Below are 12,656 nucleotides of genomic sequence, written 5' to 3' on the forward strand. Positions count from 1 at the left end.
TAATCCCAGCTACTCGAGAAGCTGAGGCACTAGAATGGCTTGAACCCGGGAGGCAGAGGTGGCAGTGAGCCGAGATCGTGCCACTGCACTCCAGCTTGGATGACAGAGCGAGACTCTGACTTAAAAAAAAAAAAAAAAAAAAAGATACAGTATATTCTGCAGAAAATCTCTTCCTTTAGAAAAACCCAACTAATAATAATTGATGATCAGAATGAGAGCAAGTTTCTCCTACCTTTTCACCTCGGTCACCTTTCAGTCCTGGAAGTCCCAGTTCACCTTTTTCTCCCTATAATAAGAGATAAAATTAGAAAACATTAGAACTGAAACCAAGCTGAATTCCTGCCTCTTCCAGGTAAGAGCAACATGACTTTGGAAAAATATACATGTATATATTTCTCTCTCTCTCACTTGTCCTTGCCTTATCAGCAAAGTGGCCACAGTGACGTGTAACTCAGAGGGGAAGCAGTCAGTTAGGCGTGAAGCACCTCATTCTCCATTTGTCCCCTGAAAGATGGTGCCTTCCACCCCTCAGCCCCATCTGTCTCATCTGAAAATGCTCTGCCCTTTCCAGCAATGATCCTTTGTCCCAGCTCAAGGACCCAAGCAGTCTTCTCCCCTTCCCCGTCCCTTCCGTCAACACTGAGAAACACACTCTTCACCCAGTCAAAATTACCACTCTCCCGAGGGACTGAGACTCCATAGGGTGCTGCTCTCTGGGGAGATGGGCGAGGTGTCTGTGTGGGAGGAAGGAAGCTGCCATACTTACCTGGTCTCCTTTCTCTCCTCTCACACCTGGGAAGCCTGGAGCCCCTGGGAGGCCTGCTTCACCCTGTGAGAACAAAATATTCACAAGGAGTCAACAGGAAGGCTCTCCCAGGGGCCAAGCTGCAGGCCATGTGCTCTCAGTTCCTGCTCTCCAGGAACTGGAGATGTTCTGGCTTAGTGGACATCACATGGAAAGCAATGCAGTGGAGAAAGGGGAATTCTAGAGAATTTAGTTCACCAGGGCATCCCCAAGCTCTTGTCTACTTCAGCTGTTTCCTTTCCCGGGAACCCTTATTTTGCCTCTCCTGTTGTCTAACCCTTCCTGTTTCTTTAGGACTCAGCAACAATGTCACCTTCTCAGCATCCTTTCTGACAGTCCCCAAGTCTGGGAAGCCCTCTCCTATGCCCCCGACACCTACAGGCCACCACTCATGACATCTGTTCAATTGTTCTTCAATGTCCAGTTTATCCCGGACATAGAGTGAGCTCCCAAAAACCAGGATTAATTCCTCTTGGCATCTAAATAATTTATACAAGACGTAGCGTATAACAATGAATGAATGAATAAAAGCACAAACAAACAGACCTTCTCTCCAGGTCGGCCTGCCAGGCCCTGCTCCCCAATTTCTCCCTGAAAATGCAATAAAACATACCCCGTTATTCTCCATTCACTTTAAAGAGATGACTGCCATTTCCCAGTTGTCCTCACACATTCACAGCACCTGCCAGCCACAACCCTTAATTTTCAAATACACGGCATGGTTAGAGGCCCAAGAGTCATGGGCTCTGAAGACCAAAGTGTTTAGCATTTTTGCAGAGCAGAATCCACTTTCTCATATTGTCTTTTGCTTTCCCCAAAAGAAACAACTCTTAGAACTGTCCCATTAGAATTTATTTTTTTATTTTTTTTATTTTTTATTTTTTTTGAGACTGAGTCTCACTCTGTCACCCAGGCTGGAGTACAGTGGCATCATCTCGGCTCACTGCAAGCTCTGCCTCCTGGGTTCACGCCATTCTCCTGCCTCAGTCTCCCGAGTAGATGGGACTACAGGCGCCTGCCGCCACGTCCGGCTAATTTTTTGTATTTTTAGTAGAGACAGAGTTTCACCATGTTAGCCAGGATGGTCTCAATCTCCTGACCTCGTGATCCAAAGTGCCTCCCAAAGTGCTGGGATTTCAGGCGTGAGCCACTGCGCCTGGCCAGAATTTATTTATTTTTAGTTTTAGTTTTTTAGAGACAGGGTCTCACTCTGTCACCCAGGCTAGTGCAGTTGTGCAGTCATAGCTCATTGCAGCCTTGAGCTCTTGGGCTCAAAAAATTATCCCACCTCAACCTCCTGAGTAGATGGGAAATGCACAAATGATTAAAAAAAAAATTCTGTAGAGGAAGAGTCTCACTGTGTTGGCCAGGTTTAGTCCCCTGGGGGGACTACAACAGTTCCTAATTAGCACTTTGTGGTCAGGGTGAAGTGGGGAACACAGGGCCAGAGGGGTTTTGTCTCTGATCCAAGAGCATCAATCAGGCTGCTGCACTTCCCAGGTTCTTACAAATCATTGATGAAAAGAGCTTTGCGATGATGATGGTGGTGGTGAGCGCGGACTATCATCTTTATCCAATCAAGTGTCTTTAAGATAACTAGCTTCTTGAATGACAATGTATTTCTAATATTCATATGCTGTTTACTAAAACCTTTAGTGTAGATTTTAATAAGGAAATGTGGTTTTCTCATGAATGCATGGATGCACGAAAGAATGAATGAGCAGGTGGTATGCAGGCTATAAAGATTTTTTGTGCAGCTATGCCAGACTCAGTTGGTACTGAAGGCCAGAACTACCAACTTATCGGAGAGAAAGACAAAAAAAAAAGGAATTAAAAGCGTGGCTTAGTGTAAGCACACATTTTATCCTGTAGCGCTGGTGTCACACATCTGGAGTCAGCACTTATTAAAATTCTAGACACACTCCGATGCTCCCATCAATTCCCAATGTTTACAAGCACAATTAGTAAGAATTGCTCTAACCAGAATTGTGCAAATACTCGTCACTCAAATTGTTGCTTTCAATCTGCTAGAATAGTAGCACATTTGCAGTGGGAGTTGCTTCTTACATGCTGAGAAAGAATAAGGGGCTGAGTTTGGTTAAAAAAAAATTGAGGACCATCTGAAGTCCTCCCTGAATTTGGGTCGTGAACACCAATCCAAAGGCACAATGGAGGTGAAACGGTATCTTCTTGAATTCTCGAAGTGAGCCTCAAAACATCAATGCCTCTGCTCATCCCGCAGACAGCTTTACCCCCTAAGTGGACTTTTACAAATCTGCCATCCATGACTTAGTCATCATCATCTTGGAAAAGAATTTTTATCTTCAGGTGATGCTTTGTCAAAATAAAGTAACAAGACCCTCTGCCAGGGCTCCTCTAGGACTATGAGTATGTTGGGAAAGTGTCATGACCGCAGAAATTCAGTTTTAAACTTTTCAGAGAAATGTTTTGAACACAGAGCCTTAGAAATTGAATAAAAATGACACATGAGATAAAGCAGTAGCCTTCTCTGAATCTTTCAACCAAGAGTGATGATCAGAAATATAAAACACATAGATTGAAAAGCTGGAGTAATCCCAGAGGGTCCCTCTAATTTTAGCCCAATAATTGTCATAATCAATCCCCTTCATCTACAGAACCCTGCACGAGAAACTCGATGGGAATGGATTGCTTCATTACTGAATAGAAAGGTGGGGTTCATACAGTATAAACCCAGAAGGATTTGCCAATTCACAAATTTGAGAAAACACAACCATAAGGTATGGTTGACTCCATGAAATTCGTGAAGTCAAGAACAGCAAACCTAGATAAATGCTTTCAATCCTTTCTGGAAGATGATAGAATTTCAATCCAATCAATCAAACACTGAAAGGTGGCCTGACTACTTTTAATTCCATGTGATTCACTCCCCTACACACACAACCACCTCAGGACATGCCTGAAAAAAGAAAAACACAGCAAATTACACGTCATCACATTTCAATGACATGGGGATCGGTATAGATGTGTATTTAAATGTCAATATTGAATCTTAAAATACGAAGGATATAGTGTCGTCGGTGGCCATGGGGGGACACATTGGTACACACTGGTACATTCATGGGGGGCATGAGGGCTGAATTCTTAGGATCTGGAATCCAGGAAGTGGGAGGCTCATAGTGGCTCTTGGCAATACTCTTTCCACAGTTTGAGTCAACCTGGGTGTGCTTGAGACAGCTTGGATGCAATTTAATCTGTGTGTTTTTCTGCTTGGTTTTAATTGGGTCTTTTTAAATTGACCACTTTATGAAAGAGTGAAACAATAGGGAACATAAGGGCCCAGGATGTGCCCACCAGCACCTTCTCTGGCCAGCAAACGGATGCCCTGAGGTGCGCTCTCCCACGGGGTCAGCGTCACCCACTGTGTGGGGTCCAGGCCACTCCTGTGCTCTGGCTGGGCTGAATTTGATCATGCATTCTCCACCTAGCAAGCCCGTACTGTGTATCTAAGCAGTGCTTGCCTGTGGGTGGGAGTGGGAGGTGCAGAGTTGACTAAGACCCGGTCACTGGGCTTCAGTAGTTCATACCCCAGTAGAGCGGGAGCCCTGTGGGTGGAGGGCGGGAGGAGTAGAACTCCCCGCAATCTCCTGTCTGGCCACTGTCTCCTCAGCACCACAGGTTTCCATATGTGCACACACACAAACGCACACGTGCACACTCACACCACACACACGGTCCAGCAGAAAAGCCTCACAGGGCAGCAGTCACTCCTGGAGGGAGCCTGGGCCAAGCATGACCATCAACACAGGGCACTTGGGGGCTCTCCACTCTCAGGGGCTGCCCTGTCCAAGTCACATGCTGGGAAGCCTCCATTTCCCCCTTAGGTCCATTTTTCACACTTCACCACCCACTGGAAGCCGGCCCGAGAAGGCTGAACTCTACAGATTGCATCTGCCAGCTTTCCTCGCCTTCTGGCTTTCTGTAGGATCAAGGGATTAGGAAGCATTGCAGTGGAGATAGAACACAGTTCAGAGAGAGAGAGAGAGCACTTCTATCTGTTCCCCTCACTCCCTCCCTGCCAGGATAAGCCAGACACTGATGATGTTCTTCTTCCCGGGGCCACGGCTCTCATGGGGGTGGGGGCTCTTTCCGGCTCTCATGAGGGTCAGTGCTTTCTCCTCCAGCTGCAGATCTTGGTTCCGAGGAACCACTCCCTCCTCTGGCGCCTTCTGTCCTAGAGGTGGTGTTGGTTCTGTTGCTGCCAGCCTCATGTTGTCATCCTGGTTGAAGCCCTGAACCTTGCCCCTTTTCAAGTATCTGATGTGTCTCCTGCCAGGTCCCAGCTGATACAGATGCTATGCTTATGGTAAGTCGAGATTCACACACCACCCCAAATAGACCACTTAGAATAGCAAGCATAATGGGAAAAAAGAGGCTAAGTCCATACCCGAAGGCCTGGTTTTCCAGGCAGACCATCTTCCCCTCTTTCTCCTGGTTCTCCCTGTAAGGAATACAGAGCAAAGTTAACAGGAGACCGGCCATGCTTGGATTAAACATACAAAGTACTAGGCACAGGTTGGAAGGAAGAAAACTACCTGCACTTGGGTGGTTTTGAACTCCTTCAACTCTGCGATTACCTAACCACAGTCATCAAGCACAGTAGCTCATTTAGTCTCCTAGGTTCCATATTCAATAGCTCTAATTTTGATTTAGAAAAAATATAATTGAGGAGAATTGGCATTCTCTCTTATTGAGAGATTTAGAAGAAAGGAAGATGTTGCATAAGTGTTTCTAAGAATAAAAAAATACTTGGTCAGCCATGATCCTTTGTCTCAAAAGATGGGAAAGAAAAAAATGCACAATATTTACATTCAATGCCTAGAAAACTAAATTAAATCCACACTTATTCTGTATTTTGCCATGAAGTTGACCTTGTAAGTCTGCTTATTGAAAAACGACAACACATTTTCCCACAATATTCAACAGTTTCCTTTCCAAGTTGCCTTTCAAGGACTGTTGAGGTGCATACTTGAGTCTGGGTGTACTCACAGGAAAGAATAAAGTTCATTTGTTCATTTGTTCAAATACTGATATGGTTGTATAATAATTCATTTAAAGTATTGAAACCTGTATTTGCTCCCCAGTTTTATGCTATTTAACCGTTGACTCTTACCTTAATAATTCTACCATAATAAGCCCCACCAGAACATTGTTAAAATTGAAATCTCTTATTATGTTAGTAAGAGTATTTAGAAGTTTTCCTCCTTGAAAACAAAATAAATACATAAATACACATATTTCTAACAGATCAATATTTTTTTTTGAGACAGGTCTCTCTCTGTTGCCCAGGCTATAGTGCAATGGCACAACCATAGCTCACTGCAGCCTCAAATTCCTGGGCTCAAGCGATCCTCCCCCCTTGGCCTCCCAAGTGAATGGGAATACAGGTGCCCACCACCATGCCAGGCTAATTCCTGCCTAGGCCTCCCAGAATGCTGGGATTACAGCTGTGAGCCACTGTGCCTGGCTAAATTTTAAAGCCTAGGGCTTCTAAATCCCTCTGCAGTTATCTGAGAATAAATAAGGAGCTTTCCCCCGTCTGATCCCATAAATCCAAACATTTCAACTGAGTCCTGATCGAAGACCCAGGCAACCGACTTGTTTTAGAATTCACCAACAATCAGGCATCCTTTAGTTTCTGTGTTTTGGGTTCCCAAACTGGTGCCAACCGCATCAGTTACCAACCTTGATTCCTGGCAGGCCTAATGGTCCATTCAGCCCATCCTTTCCAGGGGGTCCCTGGAACAAGAGGGGAAAACATAAATAAAAAGAAAAGGCATATTTAGGAAAGGCTTATATTAAGTTGTTTCAAACCAGGAGCTGTTTTTGCAGCCAGAATGCAGGAGGCTCGGGCCTCTGCTCTTTGATCAGCAGGGCCCTGTCTCCAGAGCGACTACGGTCTCTGTCTGACCACGTTTCCCTTTGTTATTACTGAAGCAAATATCACCCTCTGGGCAATGTCTGATTTTCAGTACACTGGCCATGCATGGAGGGTGGGGGCGTGGGAGGACATCTGCCAAATCTTGCTCTGATGGTTCCATTTCTACACTCAGCTTCCAAGAGGCCCTGGGGACAACAATGTCCACACTACTGCTCCTCCTCTCTCCTCTCCAGAATCTCTTTGCCAACTTGTATCTTCCTTCCCACTGCTATCCTCCCTTCCTCTTGTCCTTCAAAAAAGCAAAACCTCAATCTCTCAGCATGGTTTGGCACTACTGCCTGTTATTTCGAATGCCAGCACTGAGAAGCTCCACGTTATACTTTCCAACGCCAGGAGTTTCCTACTACTATGAGGATATGGCAGGACAGGTGTTACTGCAGCTGTTTGCAGGTGAGGAGACGAAGGCTCTGCAGGCTGAGTGACTCACTCAAGGTCACAGAGCTGGTGATTGGGACCTGCAAGGTTTAACGGACTCCACCTCCAGGCTCCTTGCACTACAACAGAGACACTTCATCTTCTTTTCCTCTGTGCCTTAAATGATATCAAGTTACATGGGGGCGGGGCGGGGGGGGGGGGTGGAAAACACACCCTGGGGCCTGTCGGGGTGTGGGGGGAGGTGTGCGGGAGGAAGGAGAGCATCAGGAAGAACAGCTAATGTATGCTGAGCTTAATACCCAGGCGATGGGTTGATCTATGCAGCAAACCACCGTGGCACATGTTTACCTAGGTAACGAGCTTGCACATCCTGCACGTGTACCCTGGAACTTAAAAGTTGAAGGAAAAAAAAAAAATCTGTCAGGCACACACACCCTTCCCCATGACTGACATTAGGGAAATCATTTCCCCCAGCAGAATATCTCCTGTGCTATTGCTTTCAGAGCTATTAGTGCTATTCGAAAGTGAACGTTTTTTATAACCCTGGTGATTCTTCCACCCACAGAACCTGTTGCCACCCAATTTGACTCATCTCTCCCTGTGCCTCCAGCTTGGACGGTGACTAGTGAAAAGACAGCCCCCACCCCCCTGCACAGAGCAGGTGTCCTGGAAGCCAAGGCTTTAGGAAGGCAGGAGGAAGGGCTTTTGAGGGGATTAAGGCTGCCTGAGTCAATGAAAGCAGGATCTCGACCAGGAGCAAACGCCAAGGCCAGAAGCTGTGCTTCAAACCTTCTGTGGCTACAGCCGCATCTTGACAGATGAGAAATGCTCACAGTGTCTTTCTTCCTCTAACACGCTCCCCTCCTCTGAATGTTCACATTGATCTGCATACTTTCTGATGAGCCCTTTGGATCAGATGGGATTGCTCATGTGTTTGAGCTTTCAGATGATCCCGTCACTCATGGAAAATGTTTATTGGTGATGTTGCAGTTGACTGTGTGTTTAGAAACGTTTGCCGGTGATGGTGCCATTCAGCCAGTGTTCCTCCCACACGCGATCAGATCACCTGAGTGCCCAGCGTGGCACTGAATTCATGTCCAGTACCCTTTGGCATGCTGCACTGGGGAGCAACAGAGCTGGGGAGGATGCTGGTGTTACCGCGACCACAGGGCCCCTGGGCGCCTTGATCCACATTCACCCATGGATCTGTGCTCCATGGAGAAGTGGGGAGAACTGCCCCATGTGCCACCCAATCCGCTTCACCTCCGCCTCACCCCTCCTCCAGCATCAGGAGCCTCCCAGCTGGGGCCTTCCCCATCTGGGCTCAATGAGGGAGAACTAGCTGTAAGGAAAACCCTTTAAGGTGGCCCAGGGGCCTCCCTCAGGGTAGATCATGAGATCTACCCAGGTCTCAGCCCACGTCATCCATCATCCTGCCCTAAAGAGCTGCAAGGCAGCTTTAACTGTGCCCCTCCTATCTAAAGAGAAATTAATGTTTTCTAAGCTCCACCTGCCCCCTGAGAGCCCCAGGATCTCTCAGTCTGCAAGGCAGAAAACATGATCAGGATTGTCATGGGAAGGGCTGCCACACGGCTCCCCACCCATTGCTTCTGGTCCCCTCTGGGTATTCCTCAAGGACAAGTGGTCATGCCTTCAGCAGCAAAGGACTCTTGAATGTGTCTTTTGGTGAAAAGAGAAAGGGCAGTGGCCTAGGGACTGTGGTCCTAATCCGCACCCTGGCCAGGGCACACAGGGAGCCTTCCCACAGACAGGGCACTAGCACGAGCAAGTCACCACAGAAAAAGGACCCAGCCTGAGCTCTGGGGCTGCAGGCCTTGCTGGCCAGGGAGTCCTCAGCTCTAGAAAAGTGGCCCTGGGCCAGCTGCAAGGGCTCAGCGCTCCCCCCCAGAGCAATGGGGAGAGGGAGGAGGGGAGCAGGGAGATGTTTCCGGACACTCACCGTGGGCCCAGGAGGTCCAGGCTTTCCCGGGAAGCCGATCTCTCCAGGCAAACCCTGAAAGGGGACCACACGGACATTGTTAGCCTGGCCTGTTCAGAGATCAGATCATTGACTCAACCTCTTTCCTGGCATGGGCCCAGGCCTCTGGGTCTGAGAAGGGCACCCTGGGGCCTCTACTGTCCTTGGTCATCCGCTGTGAAACGCGGAGTTGTTGCACCTTTTAAGTTGACACATCCATGGCTCGTGCGGCCTGCAGTCGGGGCGGCCTTCCTATCCAATGCCACCTGCCGGGACAGATGGAGCTGCCTCCCTCTGCTGATGGCAGGGCCTGACCCACTCCGTGGGTGGGTGTGGATTCCCCCCACTCCCCCATGCCCAGTTTCAGGACACTTTCTCAGCAGCCCCAAAAGATGGGAGGGGAAATGTTAGCAAATGCTTGCCTGGGTCGTCTGTTTTGCCTCAAAGCCAAATCACAAACTACAAAAAGACACCCAAATGGGCAACCCCAGGCTAACGTGCCTTCTACATGCCGGACTCTGGAGGCAGCCACCAAAGTGCCACATTAGCTCCAGTGATACTCTAACCTAAGGGTTCCGAAGGTCTGAGAGTCCAGAGGCTGGGGATTCTACGTGTCGGGGTCCTCCTGTGTATGTTTTTGCACTGGACTTGGGTGGAAAAAAGACAAGAGGCCATTCACAAAGATGTCCCCAGGTCCCACAGGCCAGGAAACCACCATCTAAGTGCCCTTGTAGAAAATCAAAGCCAGTCTTACCGGAGAACCTCCTGGTCCAGGGGGGCCTGGGACACCAGGGGATCCTGGAGGGCCCTGTAGAGAAAGAGCATTGGGTGGGTTACAAATGGGCCCAGATGAGCCTCCTAGGGACAGTGGCATTTGAAAGAGGCAAAGGGAAGGGGACAGGAGGGTGAGGTGGGATTTTAACTTTATTTGTAATGCCTGATTTTTCAAACAAAAATAAACAAAAGCCAAAGGAAAATATTTGAACCAAAATTTGCAAAATGCTAACATTTCATATTTGGGTGATGGGCATGCCATCGCCTGTAATATTATATATTCTGCTATATATTCAAAATGTTTGAACATTTAATGTAAATACATATGTGTGTGCACATGTGCAGACACACACAAACACACACACACAGTCTGACCCACGCACAAAGGCCTTCCGGAAGAGTGCTTCTCAATCATGAGTCATGGAGCAGGGCTGGTGCCAGGGTCAAAATCGCCAGGGGTGAGTAAAGAGATCTCACGCCTAGGCCTTCTGGTTCTGTAGGTCTGGGGTGAGTGGGTCTCACATCTGTACTTGTGAAGGTTGCCCTGTGATTCTATGGAGATCAGTCCTCACAGCCACTTGACAGATGTAGATTCATGTGCTATTTAAATCATTCATGCCCTACACTTAAACCCTGGGGCATCTTCACGGGCCAGGAACAGAAGAGGTACTGTTAGCAAACAGAAACGTAAGACCTGTTTCCAAGCTCCTGTCTTGGTTGAGGGGCAGGGCTGGGGAGGGGAGAAACATGAAGACAAATAATTATGGTAGAAAAGGGCTGGGCATGGTGGCTCACAACTGTAATCACAGGACTTTGGAAGGCTGAGGCAGAAGGATCACTACAGGCCAGGAGTTTGAGACTAGACTGGGCAAAACAGCAAGACCCTATCTCTCTAGAAATAAAAAAAATAAAAATTAACTGGTCATAGGGGCTCTTCCCAGTAGTCCCAGCTACTCAGGAGGCTGAGGCGAGAGGATTGTTTGAGGCTGGGAGTTTGAGGCTGCAGTGAGCTGTGATTGTGCCATTGTACTCTGGCCTGGGTGCAGAGCAATATCCTGTATCTACAAAAAAAAAAAGACAAATGGCCCAACTAAACCTATGAGCACAGATCCAGGTCCAGGGGGTCCTGGGACACCAGGTGGTTCTTGCACCTGGGAGTGATGCTATGCACCCGGAGGGATGAAGGTGAGCGGGCAGAGAAGGCACCTGAGTACTGAAGAAAGCCCGAGAAATAAACAACAGGTCAGGCAGACAAGGCAGGTGGGCTGCATTCATAAAGGTCAGCTGCTGTTGAAAATATTGCGTTTTGAATGACAGCCAACAGTTCCACATGAAGAGAGTGTGGGCCTGCACAGGGCAGACGGAGGCTGAGCCAGGACCTCAGAGGCCACGGGCTGTCATAGTGAGGAGGGGTGACTTTGCCGTGAAGGTCCTGGAAGTAACTGAAGGAGCACAAGAAGACGTGTGTGGTCACACGTGTGCCCAGGAAAGCAGCCTGCAGTCTGGGGAGACCAGAGGGAGGAAGGGTGGACATGGGGTTATAAGCAGGGGCGAGCTGGAATCACACAACACCAGGGCTGGGAGGGAGAGTGGATGTAGCATTCTGCATATATCCAGGTTCCTGATAGTCCTCACGCAGGGACCGGCTCATTTTACAACAGCCAGTGACGCCACAGCTGAACCACCTTCAGTGGCTCTGATTTTCTAAAGGGTAGTGCTCTTCCAAGCGACTTCACCACGCCCTCCTTCCTCAGCTCCAGCACCACAGACCACTGCTCCACACAGCGTCCAGAAGGTGCAGATGACTTTTCCAGCCCAGGTTTCTCTCTGGATACCCCCTCCCCTCCTCCCACACCTCCCTTCTGAGCCATCTCCACCTTTCTGAGATGGTCCCCAATTCCCCAGTGGAATTAAGCTCTCCCTGCTCCGGGCTCAAAACCAACTTAACTGTGCTGATCTGACCCACAGACCCTCGAGGGCAGGCCCTTCTTGATCCCCCTGCACCTCACACAGTGATTATCCTAGGGTGTGGCATCCAGCAGGCTCTCAGTAAATGCTTGAGGAAAGAAATCTCCTGAATTGAGCCAGACGCCGAGCCTAGGTTTGCATTCAGAAAGAACAACACTGCATGGCCACTAGAGGGCGAGAAATACCAAAAAATGGCAGAGGTGGCCGCATCGGTGAACTGTTCCCCTTTCTCCCTCTGGGGGCACCCGTGAGTCAGAAAACAGGCATAGACCAGGACCATTTACTGAACAGGATTGGGGAGCACCTGGACCTAGTTTTCTCGGCAGCTCGCTCCGTCCTGGCAAGTCTTAGGGGTAGCATCTTCCCTCATCAGAGACATTTGTTCACAGCTGGAGCAACGGAGGGGCCGGGCAGGGCTGCAGGGTGCACTGGGCAGGTTCCAACCTGGGTCCGCCCTAATGGACGAGGGCTGCTGGAAGGCCTTAAAGAAGCCTCCCGGCCTTGCTGTATTGTCGGCTGAGCCTTACTACCTCCACAGGCTGCTTCAGCTTGGCCCCTCACTTCTCTCAGCAAAGCAAGAACCCTGCAGTGACACTCACAGCTCCCACACACTCCAGAGGCACATTCCAGGCAATGTTTTTTTGTTTTTGTTTTTGCTTTTTGAGATAGGGTCTTGCTCTGTTGCCCAGGCTGGAGTGCAGTGGTGCAATCACAGCTCACTGCAGCCTCCAATTCCTTGGCTCAAGTGATCCTCCTGCCTCAGCCTCCTGAGTAGC

The 12,656-nt window shown here is 48.7% G+C and overlaps 1 protein-coding gene across 6 annotated transcripts in view; it reads right to left on the minus strand.

The window, feature by feature from the left end:
- COL22A1 (collagen type XXII alpha 1 chain) overlaps nt 1-12,656 on the minus strand; it is a 336,676-nt gene that overhangs the window by 137,188 nt on the left and 186,832 nt on the right. For all 6 annotated transcript variants that reach the window (XM_054499251.2, XM_063669105.1, XM_063669106.1 and 3 more), the window contains 7 exons: nt 9,893-9,946; nt 9,121-9,174; nt 6,530-6,583; nt 5,232-5,285; nt 1,352-1,396; nt 767-829; nt 233-286 (listed from right to left, as the gene is read on the minus strand). In XM_054499251.2, coding sequence (XP_054355226.2) covers nt 233-286; nt 767-829; nt 1,352-1,396; nt 5,232-5,285; nt 6,530-6,583; nt 9,121-9,174; nt 9,893-9,946 — 378 coding nt within the window. The remainder of the gene's footprint in view (nt 1-232; nt 287-766; nt 830-1,351; nt 1,397-5,231; nt 5,286-6,529; nt 6,584-9,120; nt 9,175-9,892; nt 9,947-12,656) is intronic.

Source organism: Pongo pygmaeus, chromosome 7, assembly GCF_028885625.2.
Source record: "Pongo pygmaeus isolate AG05252 chromosome 7, NHGRI_mPonPyg2-v2.0_pri, whole genome shotgun sequence".
NCBI classification, from domain to species: Eukaryota; Metazoa; Chordata; class Mammalia; order Primates; family Hominidae; genus Pongo; species Pongo pygmaeus.